General features: G+C 40.3%; 1 protein-coding gene across 1 annotated transcript in view; it reads right to left on the bottom strand.

Moving 5' to 3' along the window:
• The window catches only part of dcc (DCC netrin 1 receptor), a 397,984-nt gene that overhangs the window by 83,224 nt on the left and 289,214 nt on the right, over positions 1-25,546 (bottom strand). The window contains exons 17-22 of the mRNA XM_049603936.1: positions 22,423-22,661; positions 20,292-20,430; positions 13,386-13,493; positions 12,356-12,550; positions 12,210-12,242; positions 2,592-2,657 (exon numbers count right to left, since the gene is read on the bottom strand). Coding sequence (XP_049459893.1) covers positions 2,592-2,657; positions 12,210-12,242; positions 12,356-12,550; positions 13,386-13,493; positions 20,292-20,430; positions 22,423-22,661 — 780 coding nt within the window. The remainder of the gene's footprint in view (positions 1-2,591; positions 2,658-12,209; positions 12,243-12,355; positions 12,551-13,385; positions 13,494-20,291; positions 20,431-22,422; positions 22,662-25,546) is intronic.

Raw genomic sequence — 25,546 nt, 5'->3', positions numbered from 1 at the left:
GACGTGCTGGTACAGGAACCGTACCATTAAGTCTAAAAAGTCACTTAGGAGAATTGTGGACATGAGTAGCAAGATGCTTGGGGTAAAGCAGGCCACACTCTCTGATCTGTATGCCACACAGGTGGGGAGGAAGGCTAAAACCATTCTGTCAGATGCCAGCCACCCCCTGTTCACTGAGTTTCAGACTTTGCCCTCTGGCTCCAGGTTTAGGTTCCTGCCCGTTAAGAGGAACAGGTATGAGTTTTCTTTTATCCCCACAGCCATCTCTATCTTAAACTCTGGTCTTGGGAGGCGTTAACTAGCCCTTACCTGGCAGAGTCTTTCAGTTCTTACTGTGACCAGTCAGCATGTGGTGTTTTAGCTCTTTTTATTTTGTACATCTATTGTATTGTTATTTATTGTCCTGCTATTGACATTAGGCAGTGTCTCCCAGTGTGGATGTCCACTGTATCACTGTACTCTGATATGTGTTGTTGTGTTGTGTTTGTATCTGTTATGCTGCAAAACAAATTGCCCCTTAGGGACATAAATAAAGTTGAGTTGAGGGCTTTAGAATATATGTAATTCACATAATCTGGTTGAAATTAATATATATTTTAAACACTTGAAGATCCACTCATTATTAAAAGTCTGGGTTATCCAAGAGAGACAATAAAAACAAATGGAATGGTCAAAGTTTTCATATTGAAATTTAAGGTATGTTTATGCATTCACATCATTAACTCATGAATTGTTTAACATAAAAGTAAATGTTCCACCTTAAAAGTTGCCAACGGTTGGTCCAGTGAATTAAGTAATTTTTTTTTGTCAGACTACAGCTGCTGTGAGAGGCAGCAAAACATCCTTTCATTTTATAGTTACAGTTTACTAATATATGTAAAACCTGCCTCGGTATGAACAGTGATTAGATAAGCCTCAAAACCAGCCCTAGCTCAGCCATGAGCAGAGTGACTGTTTCTAAGTAACAAACAATGTCAATCATTTTTGTGAAGCTTTTCTTGTGAAGTCAGTCATCCTACAAAGAGAACAGTGGCTGTTGAACCATTCTGCTAAGTGAAGTTTCAGGGGAACATGAAGGTTCAGATGTTAATTTCTTCCATTAAAAACCCTTTTGAACACCCAATCTTTCCCTCAAAGCTGAGATATTTTCAACTTTCTAACTCTTTAACTTTAATTTCTCATGGGGTGTGGAGCTCTGAGCCCAGACAACTGCCAATATCACGTTATCAGAGAAAACAAGGAGCATTAAGACATTTTAGTGAATGTGTATGCCAGATTGTGCTCAGTCCCCCAGCCTGTTCAGACACTGAGTGGATCAGAACAACAGACCAGATCAGACCACCTGAGTACCAAATGCAGACTGTAAACATAGAGACCTACAGAACTGTCTCCTGGCTCAAAGAGTCTAGGCTGAATATTCTCTGTAGGTTGTTTTTCAAGTGAGAGGAAGCTCTGCGATATAAAGGATGACACCGCGTTAAAGATGAAATACGGTGGAGGTGATGAACGAGGCTCTGCCCTCGCTGACCCGCCATAAAGCCAGAGGAGGGCGGAGGTCAGAGAGGACGGATTTATGATCCCCTCCGGTTGCAGCAGTGACAACATGAACGAAATGTTAGAGAGACCATTTTCAAATACACACACACACACACACACATACACGCAGGCTGCTCAACAGTCCTCCAATGAGACACTGAATCACTGCCTGCTACAGACCCTGACCTCTGACCCCTCTGCAGAGGAAGGGTAACTGAACAATTTTTCTTGTAGCTGAACTAAGAGAAGACACTTATAGTTATAATCATGACTTGTACCACTAGCAACAGCTTTTGCGTTAGCAGTACTTTCAGCGTTATTACCAGCAGCTGTACTCGTATTAGCCTAGTGTGTAGTTATGTATTTTAATAAGAATTTGTGTAAGCAGGGTTTTACCATTTCTTTGAACCTCCAAACCAGAACCCTTACATGTATCACACATTCATGCATGAGCACATGCATTTGCATTATAAGACTTGTAATGTTTTAGTTTGATATTCTCAGTTGTGAAAACTAGAAGCTCATGTTTTCCTCCGTGATTGTCCTGCTCTAATATTATTATCAATAATATTGTTGTTGTTTTTGGCATCATATTAAAAACTACAAGTGAAGATTGATATGCCACCACCCTCGTTTAATCCTGTTCCTCCATAAAGATTATTTTCCCCAGTTTGTAAAAAAGCTGATTGATGGTGAGATAGTGAATCTAATTAATTTTTCCTGCCGGTGGCGATACGACAACAAACAGGAAGCAAGCCGGACTGTAAATCAGCACGCTGCAGCCCCTCGTCAGCACGCAGTGAGTCATTAAACTAAGTTTAGACATGACTGAGCTGAGTGATCAAAGAAAACAACTGAGTCGCTGTGATAATCTAATGATGGTGCAGAATATCACACACACACACACACACACACATACATAATTAGCTCAGCTCCCAGGAGATTTGGTCTCATTGCACTAAATAGAGTCCAAGAATGAACCCTGATGTAATTCCACTTTCTGACAGTCGGATTCGGTCAAGTAGCAGAGAAATGTGTTTTTGTGTGTGTATTACCATTAATGCTGCTCCTGTCAATTAGATTGGTGTCAGACGGCCAGTAGGCATGGTCTCCTCCTCGACCTGCGATACAAGAAATAAACAGGAACATCAGGAAAAACAGAACTAGGAAACGGTGGAGATGAAGAAGAAAAAGCTGAGAGTCATTCCGGAGATGGAATAGAGGGATTGGACAGAGAGAGTGGTTCCTGGTTAGGAAATAAATTACTCTGTTAAGACAGTGCGCTCACACACAGACACACACACTTCATAAGTGTGCTGTGTGTCTTTCTCTCGCTGAGGTATCAACCACCTGCATGGATTCAAACACTTCATGGGTAGTCGTTGCCGCAGAAAGGACTTGCAGGCTTGTAGTATTATTCCAGCAGGAGCACTTTTTTGGTTTCTGGATCTCTGGGTAAATAATGAAGCTGCCATGAATATTCAGCTATTTACTTTACTTAGTAAGTTACTTACTTAGAAAGTCTTAAGGACGAGGACCTCACAAAGACTTGTTCAAATGTGTTTTTGAGCTGCATTATGCTGAATCACAGTCCAGTGTTTGTTTGTTTTTAAATCTGAGATATTTGCCTTGTTTCTCCTACAGGGCCAAACTAAGCTAACCAAGGCAAAATCACTGCACTGGTTTCAGACCAGACTGAATTGCTATCCACATCTCTGATTTGTTCAGTAATTTAAACAGATCCGGTGCTCTGTCCATTGTTGGTTCTCCTCGTCTGATAAACAGCAGACCAATCACAGCATAGTAGGCAGTACTAAGAATGAGGACGTCATCTCACCTAAATAGCCAACTTGTCACACCAATGAAAAATAGCAGCAGTAAAATGGTGACAATCATGGAATTAAAACCAGTGTATTATTAGCAAAATTAGAATTTCCACCCCACAGTTGTACGCCTCTGCACACCAGTCAAGTTTCTCTTACAGTTTACATCCATGTCTGTAAAAACATGGATGCTTCACACCCATTGTCCCCCTGACAGCACACAAGATCTACACAATCAGCACAGTGTCAAGGTGTACATCAAAGATGAGTATCACCAATTCAGTATTTGACTTAATATTTCCCCTTCTGCTCCTGAGATATGACATTGCATAATGGGAGAAACAAGAGGACAAACATGAACTTCCTGTACAAGATCTGCAGTTGGACCCTCTTGACATAGTCGGCATTTAGCCTGGTTTTAGATCTCTGAATGACCAACCACATCTCTGATTTGTTCATTTTAAAAAGTAATGTAAGTAATGCCCACTGATGGCCGTTTAGAGAGCTGCTTACAGCGGTTTAGAGACACAATTGAGTTTAGTAGTCTGGATTAAGAATAGGGACACTATCCTTCTTGCCCATTAGATACCTAGAATACGTTCGCGAAAAATAGCCAAAAAAAATGAAGATGAAATGAATGAAAATGAGACCAAAGCTGCTGTGCAAGTTGTTGTAAATCACCTCACAGAGATCTTAAAACTCTTAAATCCCTTGTTCAGTAGCTGTCTCATCTGTGCAACCATTATATTTGCTATAAATCACTGTGTCTAATTGATTAATATTCATCTCAAAGAGTAATTTTGAAAATTGTAGTTTTGGCAGGTATTTCTTCCCCCCCCCCTAGTTCACCAGCCAGCAGTTGAGCCAGTATCTGAGTTTGGAACACTGGAGGAGCAAATTTAGGGAGTAAATCAGAAACAAATCATTATAGAGACAGCCAGAGAACAGAGATTGGAAACTGATAAGAGAAATTTCCAAAACCATCCACACTGTCGCACCCATGACACAACTCACTCTAAAGACTTCCACATCTCAAAGTAACCTAAAGCCAGACACGATACATAATTCTCACACATTTTAAAGCTAAAAGCTGGTTTCTTCCTCCCACCACCCAGCAGCAGCAGCAGCTGCTGTGTTGAGTTTCGGTGCTGTAAAATACGAGGCAAATTTGATGTTTTCCTGCAGTTTGAAGCTACAGAAATGCGTTTGATTAAAACTGCATTTTAAATCTTCCTTTTTTGGAAAATACATGCAAACACACACATTAATTATCTTTCTTGTCAGCCAGTCTTTGTGTGTGCATTTAACAGTGTGTATATCTGTGTGTGTGTGTGTGTGTGTGTGTGTGTGTGTGTGTGTGTGTGTGTGTTTACAGTATAAGGTTCACAGCAACAAGGCTGAACATCAATCTTCCCTTCTCCCCTGACAACACTTCTGATTTATATGGAGAGGGACCACAGTGTGTACATGTGCACATACCACACAGACACACAGACAAAGACACACACACACACGCACACAGACACACACATCTGTCAGTGACAAACAGCACCATTTAACACTCTGACACCAGAGCTGAGACTCTCTGGTTCAGTGTCCCCATCACTTCACTGCGCTGAGATCAGCTGCACTGAAAATTCCCAGAATGCATTTGTGGAACGGTGCAGTGATCACCTCGGACAAAGGTGGCATGCCATATCCAATCTGTATATTATTGTGAACTATATATACATACATACACACATACATACAGTATATGTATATATATATATATATATATATATACAGTACAGGCCAAAAGTTTGGACACACCTTCTCATTCAATGCGTTTTCTTTATTTTCATGACTATTTACATTGCAGATTCTCACTGAAGGCATCAAAACTATGAATGAACACATGTGGAGAAATAACTGAAAACATGTTTTATATTCTAGTTTCTTCAAAATAGCCACCCTTTGCTCTGATTACTGCTTTGCACACTCTTGGCATTCTCTCCATGAGCTTCAAGAGGTAGTCACCTGAAATGGTTTCCACTTCACAGGTGTGCCTTATCAGGGTTAATTAGTGGAATTTCTTGCTTTATCAATGGGGTTGGGACCATCAGTTGTGTTGTGCAGAAGTCAGGTTAATACACAGCCGACAGCCCTATTGGACAACTGTTAAAATTCATATTATGGCAAGAACCAATCAGCTAACTAAAGAAAAATGAGTGGCCATCATTACTTTAAGAAATGAAGGTCAGTCAGTCCGGAAAATTGCAAAAACTTTAAATGTGTCCCCAAGTGGAGTCGCAAAAACCATCAAGCGCTACAACGAAACTGGCACACATGAGGACCGACCCAGGAAAGGAAAACCAAGAGTCACCTCTGCTTCTGAGGATAAGTTCATCCGAGTCACCAGCCTCAGAAATCGCAAGTTAACAGCAGCTCAGATCAGAGACCAGATGAATGCCACACAGAGTTCTAGCAGCAGACCCATCTCTAGAACAACTGTTAAGAGGAGACTGCGCGAATCAGGCCTTCATGGTCAAATAGCTGCTAGGAAACCACTGCTAAGGAGAGGCAACAAGCAGAAGAGATTTGTTTGGGCCAAGAAACACAAGGAATGGACATTAGACCAGTGGAAATCTGTGCTTTGGTCTGATGAGTCCAAATTTGAGATCTTTGGTTCCAACCACCGTGTCTTTGTGAGACGCAGAAAAGGTGAACGGATGGATTCCACATGCCTGGTTCCCACTGTGAAGCATGGAGGAGGAGGTGTGATGGTGTGGGGGTGTTTTGCTGGTGACACTGTTGGGGATTTAGTCAAAATTGAAGGCACACTGAACCAGCATGGCTACCACAGCATCCTGCAGCGACATGCCATCCCATCCGGTTTGCGTTTAGTTGGACGATCATTTATTTTTCAACAGGACAATGACCCCAAACACACCTCCAGGCTGTGTAAGGGCTATTTGACCAAGAAGGAGAGTGATGGAGTGCTGCGGCAGATGACCTGGCCTCCACAGTCACCGGACCTGAACCCGATCGAGATGGTTTGGGGTGAGCTGGACCGCAGAGTGAAGGCAAAGGGGCCAACAAGTGCTAAACACCTCTGGGAACTCCTTCAAGACTGTTGGAAAACCATTTCAGGTGACTACCTCTTGAAGCTCATGGAGAGAATGCCAAGAGTGTGCAAAGCAGTAATCAGAGCAAAGGGTGGCTATTTTGAAGAAACTAGAATATAAAACATGTTTTCAGTTATTTCACCTTTTTTGTTAAGTACATAACTCCACATGTGTTCATTCATAGTTTTGATGCCTTCAGTGAGAATCTACAATGTAAATAGTCATGAAAATAAAGAAAACGCATTGAATGAGAAGGTGTGTCCAAACTTTTGGCCTGTACTGTATATGTATGAAATCTTCAGTGATGCAGAATCCTGATCATAGAACCTGTTGAGAGCTCTATCCGGATTTCCAGCAGGAAGTTTGAGCACATTCGCTGCCGAGGTTGTCCCTTCTGTTTCTGAATTTCATGGACAAAATATCTCTGTCCAGTAATGATGTCGTTCTGTTGGCTTTAGTCCAGTATGCACTGCTTAAAGTCAGCTCTGAAGCAGCTAGGATGAGAGTCAGCACTTTTCAGTCGAAGTTTGTTGAACGCTGATGAGAGATAGTAAATCACCCCCTTCTGGTGGTCAAAAGTGTCCAACTCAATGACTGTGTATAAAGATGGACAGGATGCTTCCACTTCTTCCCATGTGCCATCTTGTGCTGGTGACATCATTTGGAGCTTCAGCCTGTGCTGTGTTCTTGTCTTGCCACCAATCATGATGTCAAACTCCCTTTATATAGCATCAAATAACTAACTAAAACCTGATGGAAAAACACTTAAAAATACATTTTTTTTTTTTTACATTTGGGGAGATGTCATTTTGTCCATCTTTATTATGCAGCCTATGGTCCAACTGCAGATCTTATGCAAGAAGTTGTATCACATTCTCTGTGGGCTTTGACAGAGTTGTCTCTTGTCAAAAGTTCTATGTCTTATTTTCTTGGACAAAATCTCTAAAGAAAGCAAGAAGAGAAAGTCCAGTTTGGTGACCTCAGGAGTGCATCTCTGTTCTCTAGACCTGTTACTTACATGGTGGTTTAAGGTCGGTCAGCTGTTTAACAACTTTAGTCCTGATTGAAAAATCTTGACAAATGTCAGACGTACTGATATCTTACATACATTTATAGTCCCCAGAAGACGTATCTTGGTGATCCCCTGGCTTCTCCTTAAGGACCATCCAGCCTGGTCTTACACACAGGGTGTCAACACAGTGGCAGATGGACAAAAAAATTAATTTCAACCCCTGCCACTGGCCCCTTCTTACTACCAGTCCCTTTTGCATTAAGATACAATGCAAAAGGCTGCCCCTGGTGTTATTATAGGAACACCTGGGATTCTGCCCAACTGGCAAAATATGATTCGGGATGAGATCAGGTTGTGCCAACATATTGGCATTTGTGGTTTTCAGTGAAATGACTGTTGCAAGGATTATGATTAAATTTAGTTCAGCCATTCATGTCGCCCTGAGGATGCACTGTAATAACTTTGATGGTTTTTTAACTTTTCATCAAATGCCATCTCTCCCCGTCTTCTCCTCTAGTGTCCCCACGTGCTTCACTTTGTGGTTTGGAGTGAATGTCTCAGACACTATTGGATGGATTGTCATGAAACGTCATAGAGACATCCATGTCCTTCTCAGGATGAATTGCTATAACTTTGTGATCCTGACTTTTCATTAGTGCCATTATTGGACCAAAGTTTCTGCTTGGTTAATAACTTTTTATGACCAAATATTTGAAAAACTAATGATATTCTCATTAGTCTTAGCTGTACTTTGTGTTAAGTGTTAAATTAGCAAATATTAGCATGCACAAAGGCTAAACTATAATGGCAATCATAGTAAATATTACACCTGCTTAGCATTAGCATGTTAGCATTGCCATTGTGCAGGAGTTGCCACCAGGGATGTGGTTAGCATGCTGAAATAAGCATTTAGCTCAAAGCACTACTGTGCAGCCTAATAGGGCTGCTAGCATGGCTGTGGAATCTTAATCTTGTTTGCTGATGATGTGTTGCTGTTGGTTTCCAACACTGCACTGGATCAGATTGCTGGTGTGTGCTATGGGCAAAGCATTAGTCAACATCACATGATGATGATTTCTGTGCATGTCATCATAACAGTATACCAACAGAATCTGTTTCAGAATGATACTAACACTCATTCCGCTTAAAACTCAAAGGCTTTAAAGAAAAATACAATTAAACATTAAAAAATACAAAGTTCTTCATCATGTTCTCTGAGCTGCTGTGAGATTTTAAAGTTAAGTGACACAATTTAAAAAAGTTCTGAGCGTTCATTAGCATCAGGTCCCCCTCTGCTTGCCGTTTGCAGCGGCTGATGAAGAGAACCAGCGAACAGAGCGTTAATTATGTCTGACTTAATTTGATGAACTTAAATATGGTAAACAGCTCTTTTCCATCGCCTCTCATAAGTCTGAATTAATAATTACAAACGCCTCTTCTTCCTCTCCCGCTCACTCTCCTTTTATTTCTCTCTCAGAGGAAGTTTTTCTTGCCATGTGAATAACAAACGACTTTCCTTCAGCTTGATGAGTCAGGGTTGTTTGCATAAAATGAAAAATAAAATGGAAAAATTGCTTCTGTTTCCCTCTTTCTTCTTCTCTTGTTAAATTAATTTTGAGCCTGAGATTTCAGCAAATCATACTCTGCTGATCCCTCTTTTTATCTGTCTGCCCTTTATTCTCCTTTACCTTCCTTTTCAACATCCTTTCTTCCATTTAACCTCCTTTCTCCTCTTTGTCTCTACCCTTTTCATCTCATTGTCCTCTTCAACCTTCTATTCTTTTACCCAGGGCTTGACGCTAACTTTTTTCCCAAGGAGCACATGTGCTCCTAAGTTGAAAAAGTAAGGAGCGCACAAAGAACTTTAGGGGCACAATGTAAATTGAGTTTTCCGTAATAAACGTGATGCAAATAGACATTTACAAGCAAAATTATTTAATGAATTTGTATACAAAATGTACAGAAAGGTAAAATCATCAAGTTTTGAAAAAGTATTGCAATTTAATTTTGTCTTTAGTGTTATCTTATATATATTATCTTTGCAATATGATTATCTTATATAATGTTATTACTATCCTAAAACATTCTGCAGGTCCTCTGAAACTCTGCAGGACTTAAGCCTCTTTCACACAGAGCTTTCGCGGCGCCCACCGCAGGGTAGGGCGCAGAGGACAGGATTTGGGGGAGTACAGGCTCGTTCAGGAGCTACAGCTCCATGGTGACCGCTTCCGGGTCTACTTCAGGCTCTTCTCTGCTATTGGACGCGCGGCGCTGAGGTGTCATCACAGCGCGTTGCGGTGAAATTAAAAAAAATTCAATTCGAGCGCAGGCTGGCGGCGCGCGCCGCTCAGCTCTGTGGCAAGTGGTGCGCTCTTGTGCCACGGTAGCACATACACAATGAATGGGTTCGTCGGCGGAGGTCTGTGTTTTGTGCGCTCTATGTGAAAAGGGCTTTATTTCCACCCTGCCCAGCAGTGGTACCGTGGCAAACGGTCCCTAACTGCGGGGAGAACGGAGCAGGCTTCCGCGTACGTAGGTCCGCCGCTTCCTCCACACTTTGACTTATTTCCACCCTGCCCAGCAGTGGTACCATGGTGAACGGTCCCTAAAGACCTCTACACATGATCAGCTGTAAAACCGCTTTGCGCTGGCTGTCCCATTGTTTGTCTATGGAGAGGGCAGCAACGCCTGACAAAGCAGCACCGTTACCCTTGGCGTCGCGCACGATATTCATTGTGCCGACCATAACCGTGTCACACGGGGAAGAGGGAAGGCGGCTGGAGTTCCTCCAACATTTGCGGTTAGATTATCATATTTTTTTATTGACAAAAATATAGGCTGCTTCGGCTGATTTTTTAATACGCACGTGTGCCTCTAAATATTTTTTACAGTTCGCACACACCTATTTTTAGTCGCAAATGCGAGTGAAACGCTTGCACCGTCAAGCCCTGCTTTTACCTAAATGTTTTTTTCAGTTAACAGTAGTTGAGAAATAAGAATAAAATGGGAAAATACTCAGTAAGGTTGGCTCCCATCCAATCAATGAAAATCAGTGTAATTGCTTGCACAGTTATTCATTTTCTATACATTGTTTTGGCCATGCAATACTTTTGCAGAATTTGAGCTAATCACTTTGTTTCAACAGTCATATGTCCACAGTCTGTATGTCTGTAACAGTAATTTAAATTTTCAGCTTGTTGCTGGGAAAAAATGGATGGAAATTTGCATGAAATGCCAAAAAACCAAACATGATTAACACAGAATCTCACAATCAAATGCAAGATAACTAGCAACTACCTACTTGACCTGTTTGCTCATAACTTTTGAATCACATCCATTTCAGCCCACCAATTGTTTTTGCATCGTCTCCTATATGCATGACATGATTTTGCCAAGTGAGACATGCTCCTGGATCAAAATCCCACATTGCTTTCCTGGACCAACATTTTGATCAACCAATCACAGCCGTCTAACATCATCAAGGCGCTGCTCCAGGGTTAGTGAGTTAGCTTGCTAATTTGGGAGGCTATGCTAACAAATAAACTTACCGATAGACTAGAATATTAGCGAGTTAGCTTGCTAATTTGGGAGGCTATGCTAACAAATAAACTTACCGATAGACTAGAATATTAGCGAGTTAGCTTGCTAATTTGGGAGGCTATGCTAACAAATAAACTTACCGATAGACTAGAATATTAGTGAGTTAGCTTGCTAACTAGGTAGGCTATGCTGACAAGAAAGCTTACCAGTAACAGCTGCAAAGACCTCCTTTTTCAAAGCCCATTCAAAACATTTTTTTTTGTTGCAGAGCAAGTGTTGATCCAGGACCATCACTGCCATTCTGATCCGGGATAATTTGTGCAGGATTAAGATGATAATGATGGTTCTGGATCGACAAACAGTTTTCTTTAGGTTGAACCAGGAACATCATTTCCATGTTGATCCTGCTGGATAACTTGTTTATGTTGATCTTGGATCATAATTCACATATCACAATAAAAATATAACTTTACAAATCTTTGGGAGCAATCAGCAGGGGAACACTGCAGTTGCACTTTAAATCAATGCAACATGTTGCTATAATTTACCAGTAAATTTGTGATACAATTCAAGAATGTACTGTTTATGCTGAGCAAAATCATCAGTCTTGTCAATATTTACTCTGTGAGCAGTAACAGCTAGCAATCACACATCACATATTTTCTTCAGGAAACTTACAATATTTAGTTGTCTCTGTGAGTGAGGAACAAAACACACTCATGATTTGAAGGTGTCAGGAAAATTGAAATAAAAAGATACAGGGATAACAGGAAGCTGAAACATGTTGTGAAGATGATTTGAATATTGGAGATAATTATTTAAACATAACTAGAGATTCAGATGAATGTTGAATGATGAATTATTGGAGATGATTTGAACATCAGACAGGATTTGAAGATACTCTGATCAATGATAACTCGAATTAGAAGTGATGTGATAATAGAGACGTGAACTGAGAAGATGATTTAAAGAGGGATTTTAAAATCAAGAATTCAAAGCCATTTAGAATAAAAAGTATTATAACACAATCTGTTGCGAAAAGAAAAACACGTTGAAGTTGATTTAAAGATTAAAGAGGATTTAATGATGACTGAAAAATCAGAAGCAGAGATGACTGGAGGGGAGAGAAATCACGACAGATTACTGTAAAAATCCAAGCACGCACACACACTAGTAGCGGAAAAAGCCTACCTTGATCATTGGCCATCTTGTCTGGATGTTCCACTGCAACAGCAAGGGAGAGAGAGTCAGCAAACTTATAAAATATAAAACAAAGAAATACATTTACAGATAAAGCAGGTCTTGATCTTCAGTCACACACATACACACTGACAGACCTTTGGCAGTCCTGAAGTGGACGGGCTCAGACAGTGGGCCGACCCCTTTGGCGTTCTTGGCCTGGATCCTGAAGTAATAAACCGTGTCGAGGTTCAGATCCACAACCTGATGGGTCAGCCGGTCACCTGTAATCGCCTCCATCACCCAATCATCTATTGGCATGTTCTTATCCAGCGTATAGTACAGGATGTAACCTAACAGATGATGAATTATAAAAATCAATATTTATATCCATAGTGCAGAACAGTTAAAATTAGTATGCTCTTATTCAGTTTGTAAGGAAAATGTTAAATGTTGTAGTGAAAAACATTCATATAACTCAAGATATCATGTAGATTTAATACCAATATTTCTACTGTAATTTAAGACCCAAAAAACCCTTAACACTTATATTTGTTTCAGTACAGGATTTGAACAGACAGATTTTCAGATTTAAGGTGTGACATATTAAATTGAAGATCCTTTTTTAACAGAATTAGGCAAAGGAATATGAATAAGAAGAATGTGTATAAGATCTAAAAATATCTGAGCTGTTTTTGTGTGTGTGTGTGTGTGTGTGTGTGTGTGTGTGTGTCTGTGTGTGTCTGTGTGTGTGTTTGGTGCTTTGGTGTGCTGTTATCCCTGCAGGGAGCGTTTGATTCGTCCTCCAGGACGCTGCAGGAGCAGCAGAGCTCGTTAAAACAGACGGGTTTACAGCCGGGTCGATCGCCCAGAGGAGGAGAGAGAGAACAATGGAAGAAAGTATGTGTCAGTGTGTGTGTGTTTGGTTTGGATAAATAGGCTGACAACTGAAATCTTGTAACAGTGTTCTTATATTGTAAAACAATCATTTTTGGTCTACTTTCAGACATTTTACAGACTAAATGACCAATCTGTTATTGGGAAAATAATCAGCAGGTTAGTTGAAAATCAAAAATCAATAACCTCTGATGAACAGTGTGTGTGCAATCTGTAATTGAACAGTGAGTGTGCACCGTGGATAAGTGGAGTGGTATAGTTCTTGTGGTTAGCGTGTGTGCAAGCCCTCACCTGTGATTCGTCCGTTAGCCTCCATTGGTGGTTGCCAACTGATTAAGATGGCGCGGGGTCGTCCCTCACGACTGATAACTGTCAAATCTTTAGGAGCGGAGCTAGGAGCTGTTGATTATAGATGAACAGAAAATAGAGGAGAAAAATAAGGAAGTCAGCAGTGACAGGATGAGATAATGGTGTGGTCAGCTTCAGTTTCTGTATATCAGTTGATGACAGTATTCCGAAGTAAGTAAACCAGCAGATGATTTACTGAAATTTAGCAAAAGTAAATTCATTAGATGTTTAACCAGGATTACCAGCACTGTTAAATGTTTATTACAATTTAACTAATGTACTTAAACTAACAGTTTTATATTTTGAGAAATGCTGTAATTTGCTTTCTTGCAGAGACTGGATGACAAGACCGATATATAAATCGTGGCTCCGCTAAGTTCAAGCTTTCGGTCAGAGGACCTTCATCAGGGTGATGAAGGTCCTCTGACCGAAAGCTTGGTTAATTAAAGATACTTGCATTGATCCAAGTGTGCAGATCCTATTTTCACACAGAATGAAACAAATAAAAAAGATGTGCAGTATATGTGTAATATTTTGACATCTAAATCACTTTTATCAAGCATTTTATTTTGAAAGTCAGTGACACAAGTTGAACAATTGACCCCATTGTCACATTCATCACCGACATGAAGGACTCCAGCGATGAAACTTTGCAGCCTGAGGGTGAGGTGGCAGCCTACATCAAATTCAGGACACCCAGTGAGGGTCCCGTCGAGGTTTTATGGTGGTGGAAGGAACATGCTAAAATGTTTCCTAACCTGGCAGTGGTTGCGCGGAATGTTTTCGCCCTCTCGGCATCGAGCGCAGCCAGTGACAAAGACATCTCCTTCGCTGAATTTGAAATTTAAGAACGTCTAACCCAGCTTAATGTGTCTGTTAAATCATGAGTGCAGGTCAGGTCGCCAAACTTTTCATAATGGGTGTGGCTTTGACTTAGACATAATAACAGGTAACAGGTGGGGTCTTTTACTGAGCTTTATGGGTGGGGATGGGTGGGTTAGGGTGAAGAGATGTTTTCATATAGTTTTGCTGCTGTTAAACGTGGTCCCAGTTTACTTCCATATAAGAAGAATGTTTGCTTTCTTGGATTCATTGTTCATTGTGGAGGCATGCAAGAAAACAAAGTTTTCATCATGAATTCAACGTAACCCGGTGATTGATTGATATACAAATAATCATTTTGTGGGTTAAGTATTCCTAATACAAGTACATCTCAAATTTTAAGCTAATAGTAACAATAACTGAATTTCGTAGGCTAATGGACTTTGATAAAATTATGCCTGTCATATCAGATTTGGCTGTTTCAACGCAAGTATTCGCCTTTTGGCTCCTTTTTTTCCAGTTTGAGAATTTGAACAGGGTTCAGTGGGATGTTCATTATAACAATGACATTCATGTAATATGGTAAAAAGCTAACCGTGCTAAGGATAGGTCGGAAATGTGCAACATTTTATGCTAACACTAGATGTCAAACAAAAGCTAGATAGGCTTCTGTATCGTATTAAGTTGCTATGAGCTTTCAGGGAGCAGCCCTAAAGTTCATACTGTATGTTAGGGCTGGGCGATATAACTGTGTACGATATACTGATATATTTTCAAGCAAGATATAGATTTAGACATCGTTTATATTGATATAGGATCAACTCTGAGAGACACAGAGCTGCTACTCTGTTTAATCTGTCTGTTCCTTAGTCTACAGTGGCATATCGGTCAATATGTTGCATGTACTACGCTCAATCAGTCTGTGAGATGAATAAAATGACTGCAGTAGCACCCGTGCAATCCATTGCTGCTCTACACGTGTGGAAGACAGAGCTGCTTGATTGTGTCAGGTAGTTTGTGTGTGAGGTGGATTGTAGCAAATCACTGAGACAGTGTCTGGATGCAGGTGACATTTGTTAAAAAATGCGGTGACAACAGACATTTCATATACAAGACATATATAACATGGACATAGTGTCTCTCGCTCCTTTCTGCCCTCTGCCTCTCTGTTGATGCTCTGTGCAAAAATATGATTAATAGCCTAGATAAATAAAAATACATAAATCATTTTCCAGCACGAGATTCATTTGAAAGGCCAAGGAAAACAACTTTTTACCTCACCCACGAAGATTTTAATTGTTTGAGACAACATGGATTTAGGCCTACTTGATACCTTTATAGTCATGTTATAGTTTTGTGGCCTGTGCTGCAAACCTTTGAACCTCTGTAGCTCTATTGCTCTGTGCAAAAACTTTAAGTACAGCCCTGCATTTTATTTTATATATTTTTTCTTATTTACATGATGTGCAGCTGTATATTTTCAAACAAAGAACAAAATCTTGTCTTTGCGTTTTATTTTGAGTTTGTTTGTTTATATGAAAGGACTTGTGACATCTCAAAAGTAGCTTTTACTTGCATAAGCACAACTGAACTTAAGATGTACAGCAGATCTCAACCCGACGTTCCTGGCAATAATCTAATGGTAGCTCAGTTGATCTGTGGGTGTTCTTGTACTCCAGTAATCTGCTCGGGTTGGACATGAGAAAACTGTGCAGAAGGTAATTTCTATTGCTTTCCTAACTGCCCTGTTGTTCTGTTCCTGTTGTGAAAATGTCGGGGACTCTGTCTCACAACCAGCACTCACACTTTTCTCTCCCCAATTGTCACCATAAAGTTGTAGATGTGATTATAGACAAGTTTTTAAGTTTCACACCAGGACAGGCCTCAAAGCTCCCATCTCAGAGTTGGCTAATGAAACCGCTTGTTAAATCTGACATGACGCGCTGGAGGAAATCATGAGCTCCAGCTGAGCCTGTTAGTGATGGTGGCAACCTGTACTTCTCATAAATACAGAGGGAGGCCATGGAAAAAATACATGTGCACATACCTGCTGAGAAAAGTAGATGGTTCGAGCACTCAAAAGTAAAATAATTACACCTATCTTCAGTTTATAATCAATGCTCCTCAACGGTTGACTACTCAGCCTGATCTGCATCACCAAAACAATAATTTTAACTGAAAAACACTAGATTCAAGATATCAACCACTTCCAGCGAGCATACACCTCATAGAATAACTGTTAACAATCAATTAACGGTCCTGAACACAGAGTTGTTCAAGTATTCTGACTGATTGGACAGGTTGGAGGAGCTATCTTGAGAATTTCATAAAGGCCCTCACTAGCAGCGTCCCTGTCAACATGCCCTCATTCCTAGGTCGTCATATACTGACATTCTGTCACATCCTTTGTTGTCTCATAGTGACGGACAAGGCATCCTTTAGCATCTATTCTCTATAGTCCTTTCTACACACAGAGCTACAGAGCTGCTATGAAGTCCCTCCTTAATGTTGCCTTCGCATTTTTACACAAAACCAAACACTGGCAGCATCATGCAGTTCCAGTTTGTGATTTTAGACAGTATGCCAGCATCACAGAAGCAAAAGAGTTGTGACGGGTATGATGTAACACACCAGTGTCTGTCAGGCCTCTATTGTGACATATAACATACACATCAGCAGCGCTTTCTAAACAATGACAATCATTTACTGCCCTGTTATATGCTGGTTGATCTCGTCCTCCGCTTAGAAGGTAAGGAGCACCCAGACCTCATTGTTTTCCCAATTTTGGCCGCTGTGCTCCCTCTTTGAGTTTACTGCTAACTGCTGTTAGCAGTTAAATTAAGCTAAGCTAAGCTTTTTTTAATCTCCCGCAAGTGGGTGGCATGCATAACACACTGACAAATCATCAGACCCATTTCGCCCATGGGCCCATCCTTTTGACTGTCCTGTTTACACAGACGTCATTTTAGCGCTGTTATTACGTCTGATGGCAGCTTAAAGGCAAGACAACTCTGCCCCCCCCAGTCTGTGATTGTACCTATTACACAGAAAAGCAAGGTGGAATAACAGTGTTTAATTCCCGCCTTGAAGAGGCAGTGTAAAAGGGCTACGTATGTGAGGCACAGCTGAAATACAATGTAACAAGTGGTTAATGTTGTTAAAAGGTCACGTTTAGGTTTAAACAACAAAAGTTCTTGGTTAGGTTTAGAAAACAGCAAATGTTTTTGCTTATAATAAGTACATTTGTTACAGAACAATAACGTAAGGTAACATAAATACGCCATTTGACTGACGTAAATGTGCGACAATCGTATGTAAATTAAGCAACTTTGCGTTGAAAAAACATTGACTTTGGGTTTCACACGGGACACAAACTGTGGTCTCTTGTGTGTTGTTCAGTTTAACTCATCCACATCTCTGCTCTCATCTCAACACTATGGTCACTCATAATACTACATCAGTTATTCTCAGCATCATATTTTGCCGAGGATGGGTTTCCACTGGAGATAGTTGAAACCCTGGGGCGTCTCATAAAGAGGCAAAAAAGTGCCTTTGGTGTCAATTTCACATGTTGAGGGCCTGGAAATGAGAACAGGTTGTCCTGAAGCATTCAGTCACACAACCACTTGCTACCTTCCTTAAGTACCGGGCATCACAGGACAGGCTGTTTTAGTGTGCTGTTTATACATTTACCAATGAAAAATTGTGCAACAAAATTTGTACATATCCAATGTGAAATCTGAGTGAACTTTGAGTCAATTTAAAGTGCATCCTCACCACATTTCTTTTCTTCAACCTCACCGCAATAACTTGACTAACCTAACCTCTGTAACTTTACACTAACTGCGCATCTTTATGCTAAGTACCTAATGTCATTTGTGGGGTGGTAGTCTGTGGGATATCATACCAACCACTGTATGAGGATACGTTGCACAGGAAGGACTTTTTTTTCTTCCTAATTTGAATGTAACTTAAATAACTTTATTAAATAAATTACATTAAATGATTATATACTTATTATAAAATGTATCTTTTTTTATCATTATTATTTGCAGCACCATGTGCATATCAGGTGAAGGCTGGGAGGGACTGTGTTTAGGTTTAAGCCTCTGGGAGGCATGGAAGTTGCATTACCCTCTGTCCATTGTATTTCCACATTTCTTGCTGTGCACTAAGTGAAAATCTTGTCCTGATAGTGATAGTAGTGCTAGACGGCAAGTCAGTGGGATCACCAAAATTATTCAGATTCATCCTCTGGGGAGCAGGGAAATCCATAGCAAATTTGATTTCAATTGGTCCAGTAGATGTTCAGAGATTTGCAGAGACCAGGGTGTGTGGGCCGATATCACCACTTCTAAGACTCTGCCTCTGGCAGCAGGTAAAAACCAACATATAATATAGTGTCCCTCAGCTGGTCTCTTTTGGACTCAGTGTGTGATTATTTAAAGCAGAGGTATTATGTACTAAAGGCAGCTTTTTCTGTGTTTTGCTGTGAAAATGTGGTCAGTGTTTGTGTGTCCAGAGCTAGTGGTGGATCACTGCAGGGACTGAGTGGGCTCAGTCCGTCTGCTTGCTCTGAATGTCAATGTATTCCAGCAGGCCCCGGGGAGCCGGCTGGGGTAATGCCGTTCACGCTTAATTGGGTGACAAATCCGACAAACATGATTGTAAACATCCTGAAAGGGATACCTTGACATTTTGATTTCAGTCTGTGGTTGGGTTGCATTGTTGCAGACAGTTGTTGTGTTAATGTGGGGGAGAGTGGAGTTTCTCCATTATACCTCACTGAACCAGAATATGATTTCTGTGCATTGTCAAACCCCTTATTAAAAGTAAGCGCTGTTCAGGGAGGAAAAGAATATAAAAAAGTTCCACCCCCATGTTGTTTTGGTGAACCCATGTTTTCTAAACCTGCCCTCATTTAGTATATAGTTGTTTTTCCCAGAACGACTTTAAACAAATTCTCCAGAGAAAAACTGAACTGTCTATGTTAAACCGAGTGTTTTACATGTCAGTGAAGAAGAGGAGGGGATGAAGGAAAATGTTATTACAGCTGAAAAATGATCACCCACTAACTAGAACTCTAAAACTTGGTAGTGTGAATGTTCATTCCTGACCTCAAGAAGAGTAGTGTGACAGCAAAAAACTTAATTCAAGTTTCATTTGATATAGCATGGGGATAGTATGGAACGGTTCTGTTGGTATCATCCACAACATTTTACAATGGAAATGTAAAAATAATCGTTCTAATATGTACTGAACTTAACTAAACTGAACTGAACTGGACTGCTTGGTGGAAAGGTGTTATTAAGTGTTATCCAAAGCAGTCTGTTCTCCTAAATTGTTCGTATGTTTTCCTATGAAAAGTAATGCACCCAAATTCGTACATATTCCATGTAGTCATGAGCCAGTTACACATGTATTTTGGAAGGGTACGATTACATGAGTTACACACAGACGGAAGCAAATGAAGCAGTCACATGGTACCTCTTCACCATGTTTTTTCTCCGAAACCTCACCGCAGTAACTTTATTACTAAAGCTAACTTCCATAAAGTTACATTAATAATGTAACTTTATGTTAAGGACATAATGTCATTAGCTGGGCGCTACTTCGTAGAATATCATACAAACCATTGTGTGTGCATTTTTGTAGGATTTCATACAAACAGCATGTTGTGGATATGTTGTCTAGAGTGGTGTATGACATCATATATGAGAGCTGTGGGGAACACTACACAGGTCATGCAGTCAGACCGTATTCCAAAGATTTGATTTGTGGTGCACGGACACAAGTAAAATTAAATAAAAAAATAATAAACCCCTCCAATGTTAAAAAAAATACTTTTAATAAAAAATACTCATAATAGTAACAGTAATAAAACAAAGATCCCAGCCTATAACACTGCATATTTCATTTAAGCAGTCCCCCCTCCATGCTGTGCTCAGGTTAAGGCTAGGGGATATTTTATGCCAGTGCAGTCCTCACATGGACAAAACTAGAAACACGAGTGTGTGTGAGGCCTACCTGCTTCATATGTTGTGGCGTGTGCCGTCATACTCCAGGTGCTGGACTTGCGACCTTTGGTTACCATGACAGCAAACTCATACATGGTGTTTGGTTTGAGGCCGGTGACAGTGTGGCTGAGCGCTGTGGTGTCTGCAGACTGGACACATGATAAAGTTGTAAAAATAGATTAAAACTGTAGGAAAAGGTGATGTTGTTTGTCAAGACAGAGGAATACAGCTGCTGTTACAATTTATTATGTATAGCAGACACACAAGGCAGATATTTTTGCCTTTAAAGAAGACAAATTCAAGACATAATGACACGAATATTGCAACAGAATTTCATAAAACTTTGAGAGTGTGTCTGTCCTCCATCTTATTTCCCGACTGTTGTGGAGACAGACACAGTCAGTCTGTCCTTGTGTTTGTACTTTAAAGATTATTTCCAAGAATTCAACATCAGTGAATATTACCAAACCCCAGCTGCTGCCTAAACTCAAGTGTGTTTTCATTTTAAGACCAGACTTCTGTTTGTCCTTGTGACACCAAGAAAATGTCTTATTTTTTTTTTAGAATCTGATGAAAAGAAAAAATCCTAGTTTCCCCCCAGCTGCAGTTTATTAAGGTGAGCAGACTGTCTGCCCTTGTATAGATTTCCTATTGCCAGTGTTTTTTGAAGCAGAGTTCAGATTATTGTTTAATTTTTTTTTCCTGAAATCCAGAGAAGAAAAGAAGTCAATTGAAGTCTTGTTTTCAATACAACCAAAATAATTCCAGATTATGTTTTTATTACTGTACTGCTCAATGATCTCAGCTGTTTCTGTCAGCTGGGAATAATTTCTTCAGAGATTTATTGATCAATAAAAGATTCTGAAAAAGACAAAAGCAAACAAACACATAGTGCAGTTTTCCTCAAGTCTGTTTTATGCTCAGATCACTGTTACTCCCTTGATGCTCCATGAGTACTGTTTACAGTAGCTGTGCTCCATTCAGTCTTGCTGGTGAGCTTGTTGTTAGATAGCTGAAGGGAGGGAACACCTGCTTGAATTGAGTGCAGGCAGCACTGGAGATGGCAGGTATGACACTTTTTCCCCTATCAGTTGATAAACATTGGCTGTGGTAACGCTCATTGTTTAGAAGGAGCATTAATGAGGTGAGCTTAAAACATAAGTACGGGGGCATTTTAAATGTCTGCAACAACGTCTGCATTTCATGACAGACTTAGTTATTTTCTTGCAGGTCACAGGTGTTGTTACGTCCTGAGTGAAGTTCCAAGTCAGGACCAGCAAGTTGCAAGTCAAGTCCAAAGACAGGCAAATTCCAAATTAATTACCAAGTCTGGTAAGTCCCATATCAAGTCCAAGTCTTACACTGTGTATAACATCCTAAATTAAGTACAAGCAAAGAGCCGAAACGTGGTGGTCTAACCATAAGGTTGTTCTGCGTACTACAAGTGTTGCTGGAGTTTTACCTCTACAGACTTTTTGCCTCCTTGATGCACCCTGGAAAAAGGTGTAGTAGTGCTGGAAATCCCTGCTTTGATTCCAAAATCCTAAATACAGTAAATCCCAAGTCAAGACAGGTAAGTCCCAAGCCAAGACAAGTAAGTACCAAATCCAGTCCTAATTTAAACCAGATAATTCCAAAGTCAAGTCTGTAGTCATACAAGGTGAGTCCCAAATGAAGTCCCAGTTTAAGACAGATAATTTCCAAGCCAAGGCCCAAGTCAAGACAGGTAAGTCCTAATTTAAGACAGGTAACTCAAGTCAAGTCAAGGTCAAGACTGGTAGGTCATAAGTCAAGACCCAAATCAAGACAGGTAAGTCCAAAGTTAAGCTACAAGTCATGTCAACTTCCAAGTCAAAGCAGGTACATCTACAATCAGGTCCAAGTCTCATAAGAAGCATCATTTTTAAGATCTGGGCTTGGAGTAACTAGTCCCTCCAAGTCAATAGCCCAAGTGAAGTCACAAGGCATAGAGTTGGGTCTTTTTTTTTTTTTTTCAATTCTCAAGTCAATTCTAAAGTCCTTACATTCATGACTCGAGTCTAACTCATGTCAAAGTCCTATTCACACCTGTTGCTGAGATAATATTAAACTAAGAAGTGTTGTTGACGAGCTTCACATTAACATCATGAATTAAGTCTTACCTTGTACTTGCCACTGGTGGAGTAGCTGGTCTTCCATTTGACGGAGTAGTACCGGACCTCAGACGCCTTCTGGTTCTTGGTCATGGAGTTGTCGGCCCAGGAGACGCGGACTGAGTCCGAGGACAGAGCCACGGCTTGGACCCCTACCGGGGGGATCATGGGAGTGCTGGTGTCTGGCATGGGAGTGGGGTATTTATCAAAGAGGTGGAAGAGGTCATCCTCAGATGGGTCAATGGGGTCTGAGGGGGGTTGTTAACGGTAACCAGAGTGTTTGGGGATAATAATGAAATCATACAGTAATGAATGCATGATAATGAAGATTTATATATGCAGACACGAGTTCCACAAGCATTCAGATTAATATAGGTTTGTTACGTGTTTATATACACACAAGTGTGAACAAAATGTAACATAATAAATACACAGATGGCATGCATGTTTGGAAGTGACATGCAGGAGGCAGCCATGTTTGTTGAGAGGAGGGAAGGAGGAAAGGAGGAGTGAATGGATGAGGAAGTGAAAAAAAGAAGAGAGAAAAGGAGAGAAAAGACAAAGAGTAAGAAGACAGTGGGAGATAAAAAGCGTCTTTTACTTTAAAAAGGAAGTGGAACCTCAAATCCACAGAGGGGCGGGGCTTAAAGGACAAAACACAAAACCCAGACATTTCAGAGTTTTTAGCACTTGTTAATTGCTACGCTGAGGAGAGTGTTATCATAACTGATAGAACTGATGGCTTGAGCTATGCAAATAAAACTTTTGATGTAATAAACCATATTGTTAAAAAAAAAAAAAAAAAAAAAAGAGTCCTTACAAATCAACACATTCTCACTCCTTGTCACATATCGATCTTTGGTCATGAACTTTCCATGTCAAGATATGACGTGCAAAGTACACTGGGTCTGTTGGTTGTGGATGTTCTTGGACGTAGTGTTAACTTCAACCTGTTACATGTGCTGTCTGTTTTCAAAATGCATTTCCATTTTAACAGGAAATAGTTTGCAAACAGGCTCTTTCAAAATAAATGCACTATGATGGTTCAACACCACAAATTAACGTTTTTTTCTTTAAACAACAAAAGCATGTGGTTATGTTTTGCCTACACACACAACGGTTGGGTTTAGGCAACAAAAGCCTGTGGTTGAGTTTTGGAAAAAAGAACAGGGTTCAACTTTACAATCACATGGGAAGTGAACACCGGCCTTCCAGGTGAAAGTCGGTGGTTGCTGGACCCATCCACCTGCCTGTCCCCACACTACTCGCACTGCTGCCGTCTTAACTTTTGCTGTTGTCCTGCCGTGTGTCCCCCTGAAGCTGCCAGTTTCCGTTAAGCAATAACGACAACCTGCCAGGTATTATGTGTGTGTCTCACGCCAAAAGTCACTGATCAAGCACCGATTTTCGATGACTTTGTGGTAAGATCGGATTGAACGTCAGCGTATATGCAAATTTATCACGTGTAATACATGCCACATGTGAAATCAACCACTACATATTCTACATTTCAGACTTAAATATATCATGTGCCTATATATCATGGATTATCATAGGGTGGTGAAGTGGTGCTTCACGTTTTAAACTTACAGGAGGTTTTTATAAAAGAGCTTGTGAAAAAAATAACAAAATCACCAAAATTTGAAATACATGCTTTCCCACTGACACAGTGTTGTTTTTCCAGCCATCATATCAGTTCCCACACTGCTGGCTCTTATATATTTGAACAAATGAAACCCATCTGTGGATCTGTGCCCCCAGCCAATCAGAGAGCAGATGCTGCCTTCACATGCTTTCAGAAATACTTTGGATGTGAGCATGTTTTGGGAACCTTTTGTGAATCAAATTGGCAAGTACTTAAACATGTAATTGAACTGCTCAACTGTGAACAAAAATGAAAACAGAATTATGACATTTTAAAATCAATTATGGCTTCTGACATGCAGCACCTTAACATCTCATAGGATTTATCAGTGTGACCTCTGAATCAGGAGGTTAAGACTGGAGGAGCACCTGAAGGCAGCAGAACATGAAACAGATGCTAACTGAAAGCCGGAAAGAGAAGAGATAAAGATATAAACACACATCAGGTGTGAAAGCTGTTTTCTGGTTCACTGCAAAGTCACTGTCATGAATTTCAACTGAATCGTTATTTTTAGTTTAATGCAGTAGAAAAGCCTGCAGGGCAGTTGAAGATGATGATTTTTAGTGCAGGAAGACCTCTGTGAAGTTTGTTACCGATTGTTTTCTTGTTTGTACCAAAATGTTACCCACTGAGTTTGCATAAGGGAAAAAAATAAAACATCTGAAACTTAAAATGAACAATAGAATGTATAAATATTAAATAGAAATGATACCAATAAGCCTAAGAAAGACACAAACTTTTTTTATTTTAATGTTGCTCTAGTTTCAGGAATGAGACCAGAGGAAGCTGATCTATGTCTGTCCCTCTGCAACTGTTTTTTTCTATTCTAACATCTATTTTTATCTCAGTGTCTTTTCACACACACACACACACACACACACACACACACACACACACACACACACACACACACACACAGATTTTAGAAGTGTAACTGGAACAAATCATTTCTAACTCTGCAGTTGAACAGACTGCTCAGCTTCCTCTGGCTCCACATCATCAGCCCTCAAATCCTTCACACTGTCTGGACTGTTAACCGGCAAAAGTAGCCACAGGTGCGAATGGTATATCTCCATGTGGGTTAACATCAGCCCTAAACTGACCCACTGACAAGTAGTGCCTCTGGTTTATCTATAGTAACCAACAGATACCCATCAGTGGCCTAGTATTCCCCATAAAGGCCCCACTTGTGCTCATCAATGGCTGTTTCCCCAACAGCCCGGGCACCAAAAGAAAATGTTAGCATTATATATTCTGCAAACCACATTTGCACATTTTGCACATACCATATCAATGTGGATAGTGGCAGGAATACTGGGTATTTTACACCAAAGCATGATCTTTCTGTACCTATACCTTATCACACATAAACCACAGCATTGTTTAAATATTGAGTTTCAAAGTCTCTCCTATATAATAATGTACAAATGTAATGTATCCTGGTTTGCATGTACAATACCAACATTTCTGGTGTTTGGGTTGTTCCCT

The sequence above is a fragment of the Epinephelus fuscoguttatus genome, linkage group LG18 (assembly GCF_011397635.1).
Source record: "Epinephelus fuscoguttatus linkage group LG18, E.fuscoguttatus.final_Chr_v1".
Lineage (NCBI taxonomy): Eukaryota > Metazoa > Chordata > Actinopteri > Perciformes > Serranidae > Epinephelus > Epinephelus fuscoguttatus.
Note: the sequence above shows the minus strand (reverse complement) of the source record. Positions and strands in the feature narration are given on the sequence as shown.